This window comes from Stegastes partitus, unplaced genomic scaffold (assembly GCF_000690725.1).
Source record: "Stegastes partitus isolate 25-593 unplaced genomic scaffold, Stegastes_partitus-1.0.2 Scaffold123, whole genome shotgun sequence".
Lineage (NCBI taxonomy): Eukaryota > Metazoa > Chordata > Actinopteri > Pomacentridae > Stegastes > Stegastes partitus.
This window is the reverse complement of record NW_007577854.1, coordinates 588,126-611,009: the sequence shown is the minus strand read 5'-3', so window position 1 is coordinate 611,009 and position 22,884 is coordinate 588,126. Positions and strand designations below refer to the sequence as shown.

The 22,884-nt window shown below is 41.2% G+C and overlaps 1 protein-coding gene across 5 annotated transcripts in view; it reads right to left on the bottom strand.

Moving 5' to 3' along the window:
• Positions 1–9,481: 9,481 nt before the first annotated feature.
• Positions 9,482–22,884, bottom strand: part of pax5 (paired box 5) — a 63,086-nt gene continuing 49,683 nt past the window's right edge. For 3 of the 5 annotated variants that reach the window (XM_008278426.1, XM_008278429.1, XM_008278430.1), the window contains 2 exons: positions 20,242–20,328; positions 18,319–18,643 (listed from right to left, as the gene is read on the bottom strand). In XM_008278426.1, the coding sequence (XP_008276648.1) occupies positions 18,390–18,643; positions 20,242–20,328 (341 nt within the window). In that variant the 3' untranslated portion in view covers positions 18,319–18,389. Of the gene's footprint in view, positions 16,717–18,318; positions 18,644–20,241; positions 20,329–22,884 lie in introns of those variants that run through there. The other 2 variants (XM_008278427.1, XM_008278431.1) reach the window with 1 other exon arrangement.

Here is a 22,884-nt window from a genome sequence, read left to right as displayed (position 1 = left end):
ACTGACTGAATGACTAAATAATGATGATCATTATCTGCAACATTTGAACGGAGTAAATAGTCTAAGATCTGGCTTTAAACTAACCTTGGTACCATACATTAAACGGTAACAGTGAGTTAAATATTGTACATGGGGCTTTAATTAAAAAATAAATCTCCTCCTTCCCTATTGCAAAACAATACGCCACTTAGTCTTGACAGTGTTGCAGCTGATCAGTATTTATTTGTGGCAGGCTCTCCTTGGTGTCTCAGCGGGGGAGGAGAAGGGTAATGGTGGGTTGAGTTAATGATAAGGGGGGTTTAACCTTAATGGAGCGAGAGGGTGGGGGGGTGGAATGATCATTTAAGACAGAGGTGAAGGTTGGAGTTGGAGAAGTAAAAAAAAACAAAGAAAGAAAAAACCTTATCATTCTAGTGTTGGTAAAGCCTCCTGCTGGGCTGAGGTTGGAGGATCAGAGTTGTGTTCTAGTGTGTAGTTTGGACAACAGCTGGACTGCAGCTGCTGTCACGTTTATCACTTTCACCTACTTCTTTTTTTTTTTTTAAATACATTTTTACCCATCTCTTTTATTCTGGCTCTCACGAGATAGTGATCAGTAGAAGCTACATCGGACAGATTCATCTTATCTTTTCGCATGTATTCCTGTGATTTTTCTATTAAATGTTTTGGATCTGTAGGATGAATTTGTTTCATTTGGACAAATGTGCATTAAATGCTCTTGTCATTGTCCCTCCGCAAAAACAGGTGGCGCTGAAATGCCTAAGAGTGGTTCAGTCCATGCTGGTTTGACCACTGGTACAAGAAAGCCTGCGTGTTGCCCCTTAAACACAAGAGGATTACTTCAGTAAAGCTGAAAAACTTTGCAGACTATAGGCCAGTGTGAAAGGAGCAGGAGTGAGCTGATTCTCTGGGTGAGTAGAATTCTTTGGTAAATAAAAATGTGCAGAGACTTTTCAAGATTAGAGCGGCTTTGTGTTTAATTGTTTCTGCTTGTTGTTTTCAGGTTTGTGGAAGTTTGTAAGAAAAATGAGGCTTTTGCTTGCAGTCACTCTCATTGTTCTGTTCCTCTGTAAGTTGATTGAAGATTACTATTATACTGAAAGGGTACAACAATTTTGCTTGCTGGTTTTATTTTTTTGTAGGCTGTGTCACATCTGTTTTTTTCTTTTTATTCTCCTGTCAGTAAAACTATTCATTGATAATTTTTCAGGGCTTCATAAGGCTCAGACGTCTAGTGGCAGCTTACATGGAAGTGCTTGTGAGGTAAGTGGATAAAAATATAAGGAATCAAATGTGCTGCAACTTCCTCCGATATACATCTGGGAGTTTGGAATGAAACATCAGATATGTTTAAAAAGGATATTGTCACACAAAATTCCGCTTGCTTTTAAAAACTTTTAACACTTCTTCACATCTCAAAAAGCCAATCACATCAAATAAGTTGCAGAACACTGGTTACAGTGTCTGCCACATAACTGCAATGTCTGCAACTCAGTGCAGATGGGAGCATTTTTGGACCCTTTCTTATCTAACATTTTCCCTAAAATATTGAGAACAACTTCATTTTAAATGGCTGTAATCATTAATTGTTTTTGTTTTTTTATGAAGACTAGATGACAATATAGTCTGTATGTGAAAGCTCATAGTGATTGAAATGAATCATTAAAATCTGACCCTGCAGTTCCACTCAGCTCCATGGAGCATTTCAATGTCCTCAAGCTCATTGTTGAGGTGTCGAGCTTACAATATTACTGGTTTGGTTCAATCTCACTGTCATCCAGCACACAGCAGCTGACTGCACACTACCTGCCCAGTCCAAACAGCAGACAGACACAGTTAACACTAGCTGGTGAATACAGTGGAGGATTTAAGGGGTGGAGGAGACCAAAATTGGAGCTAAAACAGACAGACATGAATGACTATTTATCAACGTCGTCACTCACCCTCATTTTTCTCTTTCAGGCAGCATCCGTGAGCGAGGTAGCAGTCTCTGTCCTCTTATCTCCTTTGTCTCTGTACTCCTGGCTGGCCTCCACGCTGCTCAGGTTCGTCCTGTCCGTCCCAGCTCTCGTCCTCAGCTCTGCCTACCACTCCCTGCTGCTGCTCCTGGCTCTGCCTTGGTGCGTTGCCACATTATGCATCTCCATGCTGCTGACTTGCCTCCATGTCGCCCTGTACCTGCTTCACCTGGCCTTGGTGGTCGGGGTGTTGGCCATTTTGACCCAGCAGAAGCTGGCTGACAGTGCCCCCAGTGAGGAAGGGCCATACCAGCAGAGGAAAGTGGAAGAGTGTCAAACCAAAACCAGGCTCAGAATGTTTGGCCGCAGAGTCGCGCAGCAAGGCTGATTTCTGTTGCATGATGATGTTATTGTGTGTTTCTTTCAGTGAAAATACACCTCAGTTCATTTGGACCTGCTTTTACCTTCATTTATGTAAAGAATGTGAAACTGTAGTTGATTTCTTTCCACAGATTTTGTGTTTAAATTGGCTTTGAGACACTTTATAAGGAAGTGAAGACAGGGAGGAGGAGGAGGAGGAGTGTGAGTCCTCGTGATCTAAATGAGGGTGAAAATATATCTGCTAGTTGCTGCTTTAACAAACAGCCTGCAGTCGTCCACTTATCTATCTCTCTCATTTTCTCTCTTGCTGTCTTTTAATGTGGCCCCCCAATTATCTGCGGATTGTTGTGCTGTTTGCTTCCCATCTGCAGATGTTATCATTAGACATGTCTGTCAAATGGAGATGAGAGGATAAGAGAAGTAGAGAGAGGAATAAGAGAAAATTTTTTACATTCATTGCGTCAGTGCTTTTAATGTGTGTGTGTTTATACGGTGCAGTCCAACAGTGCAGCGCATGCAAACCATATTCCTGAAAAACACTAATAAAGGGAGTTAACAGGGAGAGAAACTACATGTGGTGGAGGCGTTGAGCCAAGGCGGCGAATGCTTGCCCAACCAGTAAACAGCATGTGCAGACAAACTATGGCTCTCTGATCTCAGTGAGGCATTAAAATTGCACACAAAAAAACAACAATTTTATCAAAACTATTAACACTTCAGGCGAAGGGTGTAGCCGTTAAAAGTAATGGGTGAACTTTCTGCGCTGTTGGAAGTGTGTGTGAAAGAGACAGAGAGACAGAGGGGAAATGAGGCTGGATCATAGAGATTTATTACATGGCCGTGGCATCCTAATTAGCATAAAGACTGGACTGGCCCACTCAAGCAGAGAATTAAAAACCTTAATTGTGCTGTCAGCCTTCCTCTCTCTTTCTCACTGTTGACTCTACTTCATTCCACTCGCATTCGTCTCCTCGCCCTCTCCTCTCTGCTTATGAAGTAGCCTGCGTCCATGCTGTTTAATTGTTTGTGATAAATGGGAAGCAGGATGTTTGTAATTGTCTCAGAGATGGGAAAAGGACGACAGAGTTCGTCTGGAGGAGGGCGAGGAAGAGGACGGGGGAGAGTTGTCCTATTTCGTAAGAGGAGAGCGGGGAGGCCATTTATCAAATGTTTGTTTGAAGCAGGAAAATTAGCTTGGCAGACACAGGCGAGGAAGTGTTAGTCAGATTTGAGGCCAGACTGGAGCTGCAGAGTTTTCCAGTGTAATATTGTGTTTACACCACAAAGATGGCAAAGGTTCCAGTGTTTATGACTTGAATTATGCTTCTCATGCATAATTGGGCGTGTGAGGGTTGGATAGTATATCAGTAGCACTTTATCCATTAAATCTGCAGTGACACATTTGTTGTTTGAGTTGTTTAATTTCCAGGCTGGTTTTCCAAGTTGGATATATTAAAGCTTTCCAAAAAAAAAAAACTCCAACTGTCTACTCACAATTGTATATTCTAGCATGAACACTATTTAACTGAAACTAATACAGTGACTCTGAAATGACAGGAATATGATGATTAGGAATGTCAGCAAGTTAAGGAGGAGGCCAGGAAAGATAAAAACGTGTAATCCACTAGTTTAGATGTCCGTAGATTCTCAGTCATCCAGGTCATGGTGTGCTAAGAGCTTCATTAGAATGCAACTGGGCTTCACTTTCTGGTTCTTCAAGAAGAAACTGATGGGGAATTCCAGACATATGTGGTCACTCCCAATGCCCACTGTTAATGGTTCATTAATGACCAAAGACTCACGTACCTTGGGATGTGAATGGTTGTGAAACTGCTGGGGAAGACTCAGGTTGTCAGTGATTGTGAAGCTTTCTAGGCGACATCTCAAGACCGCATTATAAGTACCTGATTAGTGCCATTGGAGACTTTCTCCTTGGTTTAGAGATGCCACTTGCAGTTTCACTTAGATGACTTCCTTCATTCTTCAGAACAGCTGTCTTGTCTGTCCAGAATGTGAACAAACAATTAAACAATTTCCCTTGTGGATCAATAAAGTTTATCTAAGTCTAAGTCTAACATTACTATCCCCTTGTCCTGAAGATGAAGCTGCAGAGTCTCGTCAATGGTACCACTTATCGGTTGGTTTTACTAAATCTTTTTTTCCCCATATCACCCGTATTCTGTAGTTGTGGACACGTGGATAGTTGTGAACATTGCAGGGAGTGTTAAAGAAACCTGTTGAACTGATGGGCTGTACCACACAAACAACCAGCAAGACACATGTGCAGTTGTCATCCAGCACGCCAAAATGCCATGTTGTTTCCTTACAACTTGGTATGTGCAAGGTTTCTGAACTGGATCCTCCATTTGAAAACACTGGTGCAAAGTGTTTAGCTCTTGTCACATGTTGTAGCCTTCATTGTTGCGTTTCTTAAAGACCATGATCGGCAGTTTATACATTTCTCGCTGAGAATTCTTGTCCTAAAGCAAATTGTGGTGCACTTAGCAGCAAATAAGAAGTGGTTTCATCAGTCATCAGATGTCTAGATGAATCACAAAAAAAAGAAGAACAAAAAAAGTTGAGAGCCAGATAAAAAAGAGCAATCAGGGATACCATTACTGTTACATTCAGTCAAATAAAAATGTCAGTGAAACTTAATCTGTTAGCGTAAGATGAGGAAAAATAGTTAAGCTGCTCAAAGTATTAAGGACTAACAAGATAATCAGCCGGAAGAGGGAGGGAGGTGAAGCACGTAGAACAAGGAGGGCAGCGGTGAAAGGTTTCCCTGAAGGAGTAGGAGGAGGAAATGTTTTTTGCGAGGGTCAGTCCTGTTTGTGCCTCTCTGCTGTCAAAGCCTCTCCTGCAGCAGCAGACGAGGTTAAGACTTGGGAGGCCAGCCTCTCACACTGCGTCTCCCTCAGCACTGACAGCTCGCTCACACACTCACACATACATGTAGACAACAATACTCCCAACATGCACTGTCTTAAACTTTCCACTTTACCCCAGTCCTCCCACCTCCTATTTTTTTTTAATGTATCTGCCCTTCCTCTCTTTCCCCTCTTTTCCCTCTCTGTCTCTCCTTTTGCTTGAGTTTCTCTCATTGTTTTTTTGGTTCTATCTTTCTTCTTTTACTTCTCTCTCTCCCTCTCTAATTGGTCTCCGCTAGGTTAGCTTAGACAGGCCTATTCATCATAGCACAATCCTCAGAGACAAACCCTCAGGGAGCAATGGGAGGGAGATAGACGGAGTCAGACGGGAGGGCGATAGGGTCTGCCGCTTGTCAACCCACTTCTCTCCTCTTTTTTCCCTCTTTTTCCTCCTCTCCTCCCTCCCCTCGTCTCTCCGCTCGGTGCACGGATGTCAGTTTTGCAGAAAGGGGGGTGAGGGAGGTAAGGAGGGAGGGAATGTAGACACATTAGTTAGGCTATTAGTTCAACAAGCTGCTTCCATGCCTGTCAATGGTCCGACATCCGAGCACACACACACACACACACACACACACACACTGTGCTGACGTCTGACATTTGTTACATGTAGTATCTGTGTGAGAGAGTGATCATGAGTGACAGGCCGAGTGAGGGGAAAAAAACTTTACATGGAACTACGTGTCTGGTGTCCGGAACTTTAATGAGTGAGACACAGCGCATAAGCACCTTGTACAAGTCTGTACATTTATACCATTGTCACTGTGCAAATGCATCTCTGTGACTCCTGAGTGTGTGTGTGTGTGAGAGAAAATGGACACTGCTGTAAAGGCCAATGAGAAGCATGTAGAGGTTCATTGTGTGAGGTCCAAATGTCTTCCGTGATAAGGTCAAACCAGATTTTTTTCCCCCACTGTGAATGTGTCAGAGAGTTTGTCTTCATATGATGAGCCAACAGTCGGACCAGCAGAGGACCGACTCCATTTGCTTGAGCTGCACGGTGATAAAAACCTAAATGATTCAAGGTGTGTGTGGAAACGGCTGCTGTGCTATAACAAGCTAAAGTGAGATAGAAACTTTCAAGGTTGGTTTTCTCCAGCAGTTCTCAATATTTTTAGCGACGTACGGTGGCTTATAAAGTTTCCATGAATGCAACTGCAGCTCAAGTGAAAGCACAGCTACATGATGCTCAGTTGTCACAAACATTACAGAAAGCACAAAAGTCCCAGTTTATTTAATGGAGGTGCACACACAGACCTCAGAGCTTTAACAGCCGTGGAAGTTTAACTTGTTGGTTCCAGCTGCTTGTAGGAGTCTTTCCTCTGAGTTTGTTAAATACTTGCAGCGCAGTGGGAAACTCAGTATTTTACTTGTATTTACAAATGATCCCTGACATAGAGACACAATCGATCAGGATCTAATGATGCAAACAACAGCAAAAAAAAGAAACAAAAAAGAATCAGAAGTCATCCTCTTGTTGGGAAAAACTGCTTTAAGATGCAATTACATTTGATCTCAAAGCAATGAGAAACTTCAGTTACTAATAGGGGCCCATGATATTAAAATACAATTGAAGAGTTCATTTGCAAAAACAGATAACTCCATCTTCACAAACCTTCAGAAAACCCACTTTTCCATCGTCTACCTGAGACAATATCAATCAAGCTTAAGTTATCTCTATTTTTGTCTTGTCATTTCTACTCAGTCAAATCCATTTAACTTCAGTTTGATTGATATTATCTCAAGCAAACAACAACAACAAAAAATGTTTTCTAAAAATCTACAAAAATTGAGTTATCTGTTTTTACAAATGAACTCTTCAATTGTGGTTTCTTACAACTTGGGCGATGGGTAAAGTATTGTTAAGCCACAATATATGTAATCCAGCATTTTACAGAATCTTGCATTACTGACTTTCCAGGCTGATGATAGATCAAAACTATATGGTCATGTGACTACTCACATTTGTTTTGTAATATTGACCAATTCCAATCATCTTAAAGCCATTGTAGAAGAAAGAGAAGAAATGGCACCATCTATCACAAGTAAGTTGAAACAAACCAACAAATCCTCCAAATGAATGTATACATAGGAGTAATGCATGGCATTAACTAGCCTGTTGCCCATCCTCAGTAATGTTTCTGCATCTGTACACGACAAATGCACTTGAAGACGAACAGTAAAGAACAGAAAAGAAAGTAAAGACGGCACAGAGATGAGGATGCCAACACAGCAGAAATCATGAATATGCAGCATGTGTACTAGCTCAGCCCTGCTCCATCCTTTTCCTTTGTATGTTTTGTCAGATTCTCTCTTTCTTCTCCTCCTGTTTGATTCCAATCCCCTGCTCTCTCAATCCTAATACCTCTTCAGCATCTCTTCTCCTCCTCCCCTCCTCTCTCTCTCCTGCATGAGCCCCTCTTCACTAATCATCTGAGGCCCAATTATACTCAGTTGGCCCCACGCCTCCTCCCAACAGGGGCTCTGGAGGGCCAAAATGTAAGGATGCTGACTGACGTTAATTTGCATGACTTCTTGGCCTCCATAAGTACCACTGTTGTCTGTCTTCTGCCGTTGTATAGGAAGCCAGAGGAGAGGAGGAGAAAGAGAGGTAGAACATGTCAGTAGTTAGTCATGTTATGTAATCTGAAGCAATAGGAGGAGAGTAAAGAGGGCAGAGGGTGTCGCACTGCTTTCTAACTAACCAAGCACTGTCAAACCTTTGGTTTTCAAGCAGACGTTGATCTGACAGATCACACATCAGCGCTGCATCTGTCAGACTACCATTGTTGACAGTCAACATTTGGCCAAATTTTTTGTAGTCCACCGGCATAGCTTTTCAGGGGATGCAAAATGAAAGCTTCACATCCACCAGTCTGCTGCTACTTTGAAGACAATTTATTTTATGAAGTCTGGCAAAACGTCTTGGGCTCCTCTGCCAGGTAAATCGAAGTTGGATTTAAGAGGTAAATAGATCTTTCAGAATCCTATTTCTAACTAAATCAGCTTAAATATATTGCTATGTGAATGGTGCCTATTCAATTTACTTTTTCTCTCTCGGTTTATTTATTGTTATTGTAGATGCAGGGCGACCAGTTTTTGATCACTTCATTAAATGTACATTTTTAGTGATAAAGTACAATGAAACTAAAACGGCAAAAGCCCATCTATCCTTTACTTCATGAAATTATAGTTTTAATCCCTCACATACTTAAGACATTGTTTTATGGTAAACAATTGTAAAACCTGGAGCAGCGGAGGCCAAGACATATTTCATCCCTGGTACAAGTCAAGCTCCAGTAATATCAGATCCTCCAATTTAGCATCTTGCTAAATGCTGAAATCTTTTAAAGTCAATGCCACCAAGTGTTTTTAGATGCAAAAGATATTGTGAGGGAACACAAAAGTTTATGTGAAGTAACAAGTAAAGAAACCTAAAAGCAGATATGAAAGAAAAACCCACATTGTTCCATCAGGTGCTTTATAAATCCTGGTTGTCCTCTGGGTCCACGGCTCACTTCTGCCCTGGAGCTCCCCAGCAGGTTAGTGGAGCCCTGATGGCTGCAATAAAACACTGATTGTTCGCTTTCACCATATGATGCATTCTTACACAACCTTACAGGGCTGCGTTTATTTGGCCTGAACCCAAAACAAGTACAGATACACACATTCACACACACACACAAAAGTGCTGTTTGCTGCTCTGGTGTCCTGGGCAGGCACCCAATCTGCGGACAGCCTGGCCTGTGTCTCAAGCTGGGTATGTGCTGTTTTCTGTGTGTGTGGCGTGTTGTCGCCATGTCATGGCTTGTGTCCTATTATCACCCCTCTCCCCCTTCTTCCTCCCCACCTCCACACACACACACACACACCTACACACCTACACACACACATACACACACACACACACACACCTCTGCCCCCTCCTGGACTCGGCCAGCAGCCAAGACTGCAGCACTGGGACTCTCCATTCAGAGTGGTGGGGTGAGAAGAAGGAGGAGGGGTGAGATGAGATGTGTGTTCGCGGGATGAAAGCAGCGCTGCGGGGTCACACAGAGACACAAATAACCAGCAGCTCTGTCAGCAACAACCCCGACTGTCCAGACTGAGGCTGGATCTACAGGAATGTGGCATTCGCACAAGAAAGGAGTGTGTGTGTGTGTATGTGTGTCCTGAAAAACTTGTAAATGTGCAGCTAGGCACTCACACAGAAGCTTTAACTTCCAAAAAATTATTTTTTATTCTGAAGGACCAATAAAATTATGGCAAATATTTACAAATAATTACTTCTTAGTTTCACATTACAGGTACATAAATGGAATAATTCACCAACAACAGTCACTCAGGTGGACAGATGGACAGGTACACAGACTGAGTATGAAGAGATGCATCAAGCAAACTGCAATTTAATATTTCACAGTAAAATCAAAGCCAGGAAATAAAATAACAATAATATTAACAATAGAAATATAAAAAATAAGCATAATATCAAATTCACCATTTATTTCCAGTTTTTCTGAACAAAACCGATCACAATTCAGGAACAACTGAACAAAGAAAAAAAAAGATAAAAGAGGAAAAATCAAGTGATATGATATCTTTGGCAAATTCGCACTGCAGTAAAATACATTCAAATATTAAGACAACACACAACACACAAAGAGAAAAAACACCAAGTTTTGTTTGCAACTACTAGAAAATTGAATAAAAAACATACACATTTTCTTAAAGAAGCATTTCTTTTACTTTTTTTTTTAAAATCCTCCCCTCCAGAATATTTGAAGGCATTTCTTATCTTCATTTTGTGTTTGTATCTGTAAGTCTTTTCTGCTATTTTATATGTTTTTTTTTTGTACAAGAATCTATCATTTAAAACAGGCATCACAGGCTTTGGTGAATGTTACAGATATGTCTTCTTTTCGTCGCGTTTTGATTTTGAAGAATAGAACAAGCAGAATTGTTTGAATCGAATTTATTCTTTGCATTCTGGTGTATTTCTGTCATTTGTCTGTTCGTTTTTTCATTATTTTTTTTTTACCAAAACGTCACAGATATAAATATCTCTTTAACACCCCAGATAGGAAGCCATGGACACAAAAAAAACTCCAGATTGTTACACGAAAGGCCACAGTAAGGTGAAAAATCATGTATCTATTTTTTTCAGTTTTTTTTGATTGAAACATCTGCTTAAAAAGCACAGTCGATTTTTGTAGGCTGAGTCGTGTGTATTACTCCTCTTCCACAGTTGAATAATATTAAGATGTACAGAACATTGTAACACTTCAGTATGAGATCTGTCCAGAGCCTAGTTATATCAGCAAGCATGAAACAGATTGTGCCACTAATTGCTGTCAAGATGTGATGCTGAATTCCCCTCAGGTTTTAGGAAGGCAGTAGCCATCTTCATGGATTCATATTGAGATACAGTCAGGCAGTGCACACTCGGTGAGAAATCATAATAAAGAAAAAAAAACTCATTTGCATTTATTTCAGATTCCTATTTGACTTGGAGCTGGGATCAAAATTCAGGATGCAATTTATTTTCATGGACAGTAAACTGCAGAAGTGCTGGAAATGAAATGTCTTTGTCTGAAACTAGTGTTTCTTTGTGTTTTTAAATGCTCTATAGCTACTTGAAAAAAGAGAATGCAAGAAAACAGAATATGAGATGCGATCTCACAGAATGTTCTTGACCAAATGAAGATACCGACAGCAATATTGCCATTGAAATGACCTCGCTTTGGCACAAAACACCCTGTTTCATTCCTATGCAGAATTTCTGACAGGACAGCGAGCATCACGTCTGAATAGTCAGAGAGAAAAGTAAGAAAGGAGAGAAAAAAAAAGGATTAATGGGGCCGTCTGAAGAAAGACGGAGGACTTTTTGAGGAAGGTCACAGGCCTGAAATCAACAGAATAGTTTTAATATTCCTAATCCTGGCCGTGTGGCAGTGCTACAGGAGGAGAAGGAGAAGAGAGACGGGGGAAGACGAGTGCATGAGATATGATGAGATTAGGGCCGAGGGAGGGGGAGAGAAGAGACGGGATGAGCTTCTGATGGCACAGCAGGTTTGGCCTCCCCTGGGGAACGCAGGGGCATAAGAGGAGGGGCGATCACCACTTCGCAAAGGACAAAGGGAGGGAAGTGAGTGTGTGTACTTATATTTATGTGTGTGGCCTCTGCCCGCCGTCGCTTTCTACAGTACCACCCACAATGACAAGCCCCCCCTCATCACCGCCGTCAATGTCACAGCTGCCAATCGAAACGGCTGCAGGCCATTGAGATTCATTCTCTCCCCATGCGAACCAGTCAGGTCAAAGCAATGGCAAGGCAAGCTGTGTCACTATGTGATGCATAGTTAACAAATAATCTTGTTAATGTATCACTGAATTCTTGGCTACACCCGGTAACGGGCGTCGAGTTTGGCCTGTTTGATGTCGCTGCTTCATGTGAGTGGACACAGGAGGCACGACTGGATTTACCTCCTCAAGGAGAACGACTTTCAATCAATATTTTGTCATGCTTATAGTAGTGTGTGTGTGTGTGTGTGTTGGTTTCTGGAACAAAGGGGGTGATTCATTAATAAGTTGCTTGGTTGTTGAAAAAAAAAGAAAACAGTATTAATGAACAGACTCTACAGATGTCTGTCACTCACTTGGCTATTTTTTCTGTATTTTGTGCCTTTTTTCAGTGTTCACTCCTTTTCAAGCCGGTTGGTCCTGTTTAACCCTGATGCATGTATTATGACCATGCATGGATGTCTCCCTGAATTTAGACATTTCAGTCACAGAGGTGCTCCTAACAATTGTTATGAGGAGAAAATATGCACTCGTTGGATAGTTGGATCTTTTTAGTCTTAAAACTGGAAAATGTCACATAGATGTTAAATAAAGAAACAGTGAAATACTGAGTTTCTGTTTTCTAACTACGTATCTTGTGTTTCATTGTTAATCCATTAACTTGAACTGTCCATTTTAAGTTGGACATAGGCCTTCTTGGTTGTTTTAGTGAATGGTTCTGAAGATCTAGAAACAATGTCTTTACAACATTTACCATCTAACAGGGATGTGCTTGCATGCTTGCCCTACAATTATGGGGGAAAAAAAGTATTTTGCACAGAAGAGCTCCCTTTGACACTATTTTGCAAGGGCACTGTTGCTGCATCCTGGGCTTAGTACGGCCCAAGAGTAATATTTAAAGTTTTTTTTTTCTGTATAGCAGAATGATGATTGGTCCAAAAGGTCCAGCTGTGCAATTTTTAGATTATAGTAGTTAGCAGAACAATAACAATACTAGTTGCTGTACTGAGTGTTCTCCTACTGGGCATCACGACTGAAGAAGTCTTATATTAACTCTATAAAAACAGACCTTTCTTGAAATATATTCTGTTTTTGTTGCTGTAGCTATCTGCTAAACTCGCAGACTGCTGATAAGATGTTTTTACCTGCTCATGTGTTTGCTTTTCTTACGGCAGATCTGTGACCGAAAAATTCAAGTTCTGGGAGATTTCAGGACTATGATGGCGTTAGATCGGTGTTCTGTTATCAGAGCTGCAGTGTTACTGTCGATGCATCGAAGGAAATCTGATATTGGTACTAAAATTACTGTTTGTTACTTTTTTGTGAAAGGTTTTATATAATCTACAACCCTGTGTTTGCATGGGCATATAATCAGAGTTTTATTAAAGGAGTTGCAGGGAGGGTTGCTGAATCTCGTTTTAGTGACTCGTGGTCAGTCAGGGGGATGTTGACATATAAAACTAAAGGCACTGTCCTTGTTTTCAGCTGGTGTGGTTCAGGTTCAATAATGCCTCAGAAGGATCAAGAGAAAAAGACAGAAATAAGGAAGGGCTCCCGCTGCGGTGCACACTGGCAGCACAGCAGGTGAGCCGTCATAAGAATCTTCTTTAGAGTTGTGTATGCACAACTTTTAAGGTCTACAAATGTAAAAGGATCCACTCTATTACTATTTCAAAAAATCCAGAAACAACAAAGATTGAGAAACTAACAGCTTTGTTCAGTGTTCATAGTTATAGTATGTTTATATAGCTATATTTTATGTCTCACACTGCAGATTTGGTGCCTCCAATCTGTTAGCTAGTAAAAACTACATAGTAGCAATGAAGCGCTACAGTCAGCCACGCATATCCCAAACAAATGAACAAAAGAACAAAAGATGTGTAAACACTCGCAGACAATGGCTAAAACAACACCACGCACCTTTAATGTCTTTTCATCGTAACGAAAGCTTCATCACTAAAATCTAAATTCAAATGTGAATAATTGAAATTGCTATTGACATTGTGACTTCTCTGCTCTTTCACTGATTACTGTACAAGACTTGTATGGACAAAATTGAAACAGGAAGCTACGTACAGGTTTAGGAAGACATTGCCCTCTCAGGAGATCAACATCGTGGGCCCTCAGATACTCGGGAGGGAAAACACACTGATTTCAGATCAGTGCTGAAGGGCAAATCTGTCCTACTCTGTCTGTACATGATGGGTAAGGCCTCGACCCTGGTGTCATGCATTGTCACAGCGCAGAACTGATGTAGGAGACAAAACAAAACAAATGAAAACGTTCACTTTTTTTTTTTTTCACGAAAGCAATGCTTTTATAGAAACAATTTCAGGATGTCAAATAGCACAAGGACACTAACTCAGAAAGGGGAGAATAATAAGAAGTACTTCATGGTTCAGAAAAGAAGTCAGAAAAAGTATAATGGCGCCTTTAAATGATGATTGAGTCTCTTTGTGCTTTTGTAGTTAGTCAGCCGATCCACTAGGGGGGGCCCATCTTTGGGGAGTTTAAAGAGAGAAATAGAAAGAGCGAGAGAAAGAGAGAGAAAGAGAGGGTGCCACCACTTCCCGGTTCTTCTTTTGAATAGTCGGAAGCAGCTAAAAATGGCGTCTTATTAAATGGCACCTGTGTCAACTGATACCAGGAAACAAACTATAAACAAGAAAATTGCAATCTGATCACATTTATAAACAAAGACTTCTTCTTATATTGAAAGTTTATCAGATTTCATAGTTCACTGCATCTTCATCATCATCATCATCACTATTCTAGCACAACAGCGTGACACTATTATAAATCATTACAGGCATTCACTCTCACCACGGAGTGCAGCGCAGAAAAGCTTCTTAATATATTACTCTGTCTCCTCCATTATAAATAGCTCTTGAACAGCACTAAATCTTGGCTGGGGAGGCAGGATAGCACCTTCCTGAACAGTAACATAACCTGGTGGAGTTGATTTTGGTTTTACGTGAACATGTACACTGTTGTTTTTACAGCAGAGAGCTCATATTTTAGGCTGTGCTTCACTGAAAGGTCTGTCTGATGATCAGCAGTATTCACACCACTTCAGATGTAAGTGTGGATGTGAAGCATGGATGTATTAGGAGAGCTGGATGTGGCGCTGCCAGTCAGCGTTGCTGCCAATTTCTCCCAGTGGTCACTTGCATTGTTGCAACTAAAAAAAAAAACCTCTGCAGCCCAAAATGTAAGGCTGCATTCCAAATCACATACATTTTCTTTTAAGCACGTAATGTAGCTGCCTTTACAAAGTACGTACCGTTTTGTGCAGTATGCATATGGCTGCGACATGATACTTTACCATACTATTGCACCTTAAACTTTGACAGTCGCAATCTGTTGTATGAAATAAAATGTTATCTGTCTGTGTGCTCTGGGCGGCTCAAGCTTGTTTGTACTTGTGCAAGAGATTATGAATTAGATCATACTAAATCTTAAATAAATTCTTGGTCTACTACATAGTATGGATATTGGAACACACTTAATTTTTCCCGTAGCCCACCATTATAAAAGACATGTCTGTAAACAGGGCATCTCTAATCCAGTTACCAACAAGGTTGGGTTTTATGTTTTCTGTAATGAATCTAGGACTTTTATAGTTGTAAAAATCTCTCCTGTGCCTTGAAAAATTAGTTTTAATTTCAGGATGGCTTCATTATGTAAAGTTTATGAGCAGAGTAGGGAGCTGTGGGCAGGGCCATTGAATTATACAGACTTTATTGGCACATGCACGAGGCACCAGCTTTGGTATCCAGTATCCCTCCCTCCCTAATACATCCATGATGTGAGGATACAGTTTTCCTAATTGGGAAATCACATTTAACCACTAAAATTAGCTGTTCGCTAAACCCCACCCCTGAACAGCAATGATACAATCATGGCTTTGCAACCATAATTAGATATGATAGGACAGTTAAGCTTTGGATTTCTCCACTTGCTTCTGTGGTGTGCTGTAAAAGGAATGTCACACAGCACTGAAAGAGTTTGGATGGTGGCCTTATCTTCTAGCTGTTTTCAAATCAAAAATAGTAAAGCAACAGCAGAAGAAATGTATCTGCACTCAAGACAGTTGCCAATGTTAGCATGTCTGGTTGATTAGCCTACTACCTACAGTCAACTATTAAATGAGTTTGTAGTTGGAGGTTATATTTTTTAAAAGCCTTTTTGATTCAGTAGTACTGTGTATTGTATCATGTGAGAACTGTTTCTAATTGGATTTGGGTAAGTTTTCAGTTTACTCACCAAGTTGATTTTACCCATTTGAAATCAAGGATCTGTTGCTTTAAAACAAGTTCAGGAATTCACTACATTTATGTTTCGCAAGAATGGAAAGTGTGACAGTTACAACAACCCGGGGCAGAGCATAGCGAACACTGACACTGAACGCTCCCATTAAAACGAGGGTATCCCTTTAATTAAACATTGTGATCCCAGAGGAAATGTGTTGAATCTACAGCAAAGAGAACAGAGTGATAGTGATATGGGTGATTTTGGTCATTCACAGTTGTGAGGATTGGATTGTCTTTACTTTACTGTAGCATGGCATAGAAAACTGATTAATGTCGGGTCATAAAAATACTGGTTGAAAAAGTGATTTTGCCTTAACCAGCTCAAATGATTTAAAGAAAAATAACCTGAAAACACAACATTTTACTCAGAAGATCACAATACAGAGAGTTTTAATGCTGTACACACCATCTACTTCCTTCTTGGGTTTATTGATGAAAAAACAAGCTAGGGATACCAAGCCTTGATATATTATGGGAGGGTCCAAATTTCCAAAATGTACCTGTCTACAACATCGGTCCTATATCCTCACAATAACGTACACCCATACAGTATTGTGCTCCAGCCCAGGAGTGTGTTTGTTGGTACCAACAGAGAAAATTAAAACTTCACTGAGGTCAAAGATTTGAGATCTTTTCCTCATTGTAGTCTGTGCGCAGGCAAGTTTGTACTGAGCAGTGCTGGTGCTATCCATCCCTCCCTCCCTCCCTCCCTCGTCTCCCGCTCCTCACCCTCCTCTTCTCTCTGCAGGAGGGGTCAGTGGCGGTCGTAGGCGGAGGCTGTGGCAGTGGCAGCAGGGCCGGCCCCCCGAGATGTTGCGCTGTAGTAGTATGGTGACCCTGGGAGGAAACACAGACCCACATTTTTTCAACGCTCCTAAAAGAGACTCAGCAAAAACTGAATATAGAATTTAGAAAAAAGTTAAATGAGAATTCCAGTTGATTACAGGTTTTTTGTCCTCATTTCTATTAGTTGTGGTTTGCTGTCTATCAGGCGGCAGCATTTGGGAACAAGGTGACTAGCTACAATGAAGTTAAATTCGATTACTAAACCCTGCATTTTGGTACACTTCAAAAGCAACAATACTGATGTATTAATTGACAAATGTTTTAGCAGACATTTGCCTTTAAATAAAATAAAATAAAATCCAGACGATACGATACATTAGCATTCATTTGGAGTCATGTTTCTGGCCACATGATCAATGTAAGTCAAATATTATCTCTCTTGTTAGCTCTGTATTTTGTCTCTACCAACTCTTGAGTAACTCTTTAGCTGCTAAACATGCCACTGTGTCCACCAGCAAAAATAAGCTGCTGTCTTCATTCAAATGTTTTGCATTTTTTCATTTTGAGGATTTTTAGGTCACAAAGTGTTTGATGAAACTGGTATTTCACAAGAACTGAGAATATGACTTACACAGTCATTTGATCCATTGTTACATATATTTAAAAAAAAATATTAATTAGCAGCTTTTAAACCATTAATCGGGGGCAAAACTGAAAGTGAGAGCAGCAACAATGTACGCAATAATCTCTCACTGGACAGGAAAAGAACTTTCTCTTCCAAGTAAGTTTGACTAATCTGGAAATTTGCTTAAAAAACCGTATGATTGTCTTGTGCTTCTGCTCATTTCTTTTTCCAGTGGACTTCTGTCGCAATGTCATCGCGTTGGCAGATCTCGGCAATTAACTTGGTGAGGGTCTTTTTTTATTACAGATAGGAACGATGGTTAAAATGACAAAAATATGACTCGGGTTGTAATAAATCTGAATTCTCCTTTGACAACTTGTACTTAAATACAGTGCAAATGTGGAATGAGCAGCTCCAATTTTCTGTTAAGATTATATTTTACTTTGAATGTGAAAGGCAAGGATGAGATGACATGAGCTGATGAAGCTAATGACAGAAAAAATAGTCTCTCTTTCATGTACAACCAATAAAATTAACTCGGTCTGACTCTTTCAGCGTCGCCCTCCTCTCTCCCTCTCACACACTGGCACACACTATCTAAGTGACAGTCTAAGCTGACACACTGAGTACAGCTCTACTACTACTGATCCCTTGAGTCTATTCTCTCCCCGGGGAAGAGGTCAATTCAATACTGTAACCCCAAAGACACACAGAAACCCACACTTGCACACCTTAATACACACAGGGAAAAAAAAAAAAAATCTCCTACACACACACACACCTGTCTCTGTCACTTCCATCAATCAGCCTTGCTGTGTGTTGACAGGTTATGTCTGTCCACAGTCCAGGTAATCTCAGGAGCCTCTTTGGGGAAGTGAGGCATTAAGCCGACCTGACAAACTATTTAGTCTCACTCAAGACTTCAGAAGCCCTCTCTCCCCTTTTGCCTCTTTTTTAAACTCCTCTTTCTTTCATTTGTCACCTCTTTCCTCATCCTTCCCTCTGTATCACAGCCTCTTCCTTCCCCTGTCATCAATCTTAAGCATTCCAGTGTCTCCTAATGTGCATCTTGTCCTCATATTATGTGTCCACTCATCCGTTATACTAAAGGTCCTTTACAGTCTCCTCTTCTTCCTCCATTTTCCTCTTTTTGTGCTCTACCACAATCTTTTCTCATCATTACATCTTCCTCCTTCTGTGCAGATGCCTGGACCCTCACACATGCTCCATCACTTGCTTTGTCTTCCTCTTTCTCTCTCCACCTACCTTGCATCTGTCCTGCCTGGCTGGTGAAGAGACTGGAGGAGCAGCCGATTTCCGTCCCCAGGAGAGACCCATAATCCTGCTGAAACACTGGGGACAGAGGGATGGAGGAAAGGAAGGGAGAAGGAGAGGTGAGGAGAGGGTGGGGGTACACTACAGGTCATCACAGCCTGACCCCTCTCACCTATTGACCTTTTACACCGTCACCCCTCTGACCGCATCACCTTTAAATATGACCCCTGAAATGGCTCCCTAGACAGTGACTTTGACACTGACTGTTTTTGGCTCAGGCTTAATTTCTCCTCTTAAACACTGATGTGGAGACGTGATGATAGACTTGGGATGTCTTTCAGGATAACATTTACATGTGTGGTTATAGGAGGGTATAGGTGTTTTTCAGCCTGTCAAGAAAGTGCAAATGGCTCCTTAAAGGGGTTGTGATCGATGGATTTTGACGTCAGTCGGTAGGACAAGGAAGCGGTATTGATACACTGACATTAACTGAGTCTATTATTATTGTAAAAAAAAAAAAAAAAAAAAAAAAGATCTCCTACTTAACACCGCATCATGATGTACAGAATGTAATTGTCAATCAGGGTATGAATGGAGAAAATAATCAAATGTGTCTTTTTGTTTACAGTTATAAGCTAATAAATTAAACACCTAACAAACAAGATATTTTATCACAGTGATGCAAAAATCCTATACATATCTAGAAAGCTGTCCTCCTTGTGATTTCCACCAAGATCTGTGTGTGTGTGTGTATATATATATACATACATATAAAAACAGGTTTCCAACATTTTGATGATAAAATATCAGAGGGTACATATTGTCATGTTGGCCATCCTTAACACCAAAGTAGAAGAAACATTTTCAGCCCCAAATTCAGCATAAAAAATCCCAAAGAAGACTCTCTCACTTCTCTCTGAAAAGATGAATGAGCAGTGGATGTTTTTTGTTTTTTTCTTTACCTTTGCTGGTTTGGCAAGCCATTATAGAAAAGCCAGTTTAAATGACCCAATGAACCTATGTAATATACATTTATGGATGTGTCATGTCACAGCCAATTAAAGTTAATTTCTTGTGTGTTAACTGTTAATGTAAGGGTGATTGCACGAGACATGAAACAATAGGTGATTGGAGTCAGTGTGCTTCACAGCAGCTACATGACAAAGTTCCACAAATCCTAAAATGCTGACTCCTGTTCTGTTCTTTCCTCACTCGCTGCATCTTTCTGTCCTCCTCTTTCCTCTCAGATGGAGACACAGTCATGTTGAAACTTTATGTTTGCACAATAATAAGCTGTGAATGAATCAGTGTGCTCCAACCCTGTTTTTCTACTCTGTAAATTTGCTATTCTTGAGGTGAGAAAGACTGTTTCAACTGTATTAGAAGATACACACATAACCCGGTTTCTACGAGATTCATTCACACCCAGATCGCCAAAAAAATCCCTCCACAGAAACACAACCATGTCTATGCTGTAGTGTATTGTGTGGTACAACACAGAATGAAATGCAAAGACACGGAAAAAAAAAAAAGAACAGTGGAGCATGAAAGATACAAGACAGCATTAGAGAGACTTGAACTGGGATGTGAAGTAGAATGAAATGAAATTCATCGATACAATTATTGATCCAGTTCTGGTTAGCAGAGCTGGCTACGGCCATATGGGATACACTTACCTAATAGGCTGGGGTTAGGAAATCTCCAGGATTCATTGTACGTGGAATACTGCGGATGGGAATATGGACTTCCAGAAAAATCTCCCCCTGAAAGAAAACACAAAACAAGAAACAGAGTGTGTTTAATAACAGCCAAGAGGATGAATCTGTCCGTTATACATTTTGGGTTTCAGCAAAATGCAGTCTTTGCTGAGAACAATTGAGCTGTGGCTAGCCTAGTTTAGGATATATGCTTACAGGAACAAAAGGACACCAGGTTATTGATATTTCTTTTGAGAGCCCGACCCTGTCCTTGGGTGTAAAACATTTAATTTTTGCATCTTGGGTAATGAATATTTCAATGAATATTTTAAGTTTTAAAGAAACATTTTTTTATGCACCTGTGCATGTGAAACACAATGATCATATGCCTAAATCAAGTTAAATATCCAAGTTTCTTTCAACTTATATTCTTACAAACTCTAATAAGGACTTGTCCAGGTTTCAGAAACCACAACGACGCAAACATGATACATGTATACAAACACCAACCATTGGCAGTAAATCCCAACTAAGTGTTACGTGAAGCTTTAACCTAGCCCTTGTTTTCAGCAGAACGGTTTGCAGACTAGTTGATAGTGACTGAACTGGAGAGCTCAGCGAGACTGCAGTGGTCCTGCCATACAGTGGATGATAGCGTAGCTTTTCTCCCTCATTTACTACTTACTGTCTGGGGTCTACTCTTCCTCTTGTCTTCCCCTCCCAGTCTCCCCTTCACCCCTTCCTCTTTATTTTTCTCTCTCACCCCCGACTACAGCCCGCCCGTCACCCTTCACATCAAAACAACATTCTCCTCCATTTCTTCTCCTCTTTTTTTTACCTCCCCTCCCCATCTCTGCTGACTTGCTCTCTTTTTTCACTCTTTTGCTCTTTCTTTCTTTTCTCCTGAACCTTCATTCCTCCCAGGGGATCCCTCTCCCATAGCTGACAGTCACAGACCCTGATGCCCCCTCCCTCCTTCCAGCCTCCCCCACCACCCACCACCCGTTCCTCCTCTCTCCTTCTCGTTCTGTCGGTTCTGCCTCACTGCTCTCCTACACCCCCTCTGAGTGTCAGCCCCCCTGCTGCAGAGAGAAAGACAGAGAGACAGAGAGGGAGAGGGAAGGAGAACAGGAGAAGAGAGTTGCTTGCTTAATGAAGGTATGATATTAGACAGAGCGAACAAAAAGGAGGATAATTTGCCTGAGAAGTGCTGAGATAAAACAAGGCGAAGCTAGAGAAGCAAAGTTTCTAGATTATCTTCTCTACGCTCATTCTAGTCAGCTCGTGGATTCGAGGCAGCTTTGGAAATACCCTGAGAAAAATTTTAATGTCATCGCTGTTTGTGTGTGTACAAAACAAGTTTTCTTTGTGCAAGTGTGTGTGTGCTTATATATGTGTGTGTGTTTGTGTGTGTTTTGCTGCGTCTGTCAGGTGGGGTCGGGATGTGGTCTCCATGGCATCCCTGGGTGCGAACATCCTCTCCCTTGTCATCACTGTAGTGACGGCAATGTGTCAGGTTGTTTAGGAGACGAGGGGCGGAGGGGAGAGAGGAGGGAAACGAAGGCTCAGGGGTCTCCCTTGTGTAGCTCAGTGTCAAGGTCGCACACACACACTGTCAAAAACAAACACACATGCACACAAACAATCGCATGCCAGCACACACAAACATACACCAGCCCAAACACACACACATACACACAAATATGCTGTCAAACCTGAGGACAGGATGGGGTGAGCGCAGGGGGATGGGGCGACAGGGTTACCTATCTTTAGACGTGCTGTTCCTACATGTCCACCGAGAGTGTGTTTGTGTGTATGTGTGTGTGTCACAGCCTGAATGATTGGGAATATGAAGAGACAGCAACTTGTAAACAATATTTGTTTGGCAACTTTGTTACTCTGGCATTTGGGCTTCTCCCTTTATTTCTCCGCAGTATACTTCCCGCTGACCACGAGCACCGCTGCAAGTGTCTGAGAGAGAGCGAGAGAACGGCGGTCCAGGATTGAAACACAAAAGCGTTGTAGAAGGCGGAGTGGAAGGGAATGAATGAATTAGTCGTGGGTCACTGGTGATTCTCATTAAAAACAAATTACTAATGTTGAGGAGGGACAGCTGTGCTACTGTGGCTGGTTTCTAATGACACACAGAGACACACACACACATACAACACAGGCACAAACACACATATGTGCACACAGATACATACACACACACACACACACACCACCCCCTGGGAGCACTGACAGCCATAGTGTAGACAGACAAGAGAGAGGAAGTGGTAATGCTAAGCACACCCCTTGAAGACACACACACACTCCACACATACATCCATAAGGAATTCAACAGATATGTAAGTACATATCTGTTGTCATTATGAGCGCTGAAAGACAAAAGAATCACCTCAAAGGAAAGTCAGACACAATTTGAGCCAGTGTGTAGATCACTCATGTTGTGGGACCTGAAATCTGTGTATAAAGTCTCACTGTGGCTTTTAAAGTTCACATAACACAAAGAAATTCATTTTAGCGTTAAGATTTGGTTTAAGGTTAAGACAAGCAACAGTTATGATTAGGGTGTAGTTAAGTCTCCATAAAATGAGTATAAGTCAATGTAATGCAATC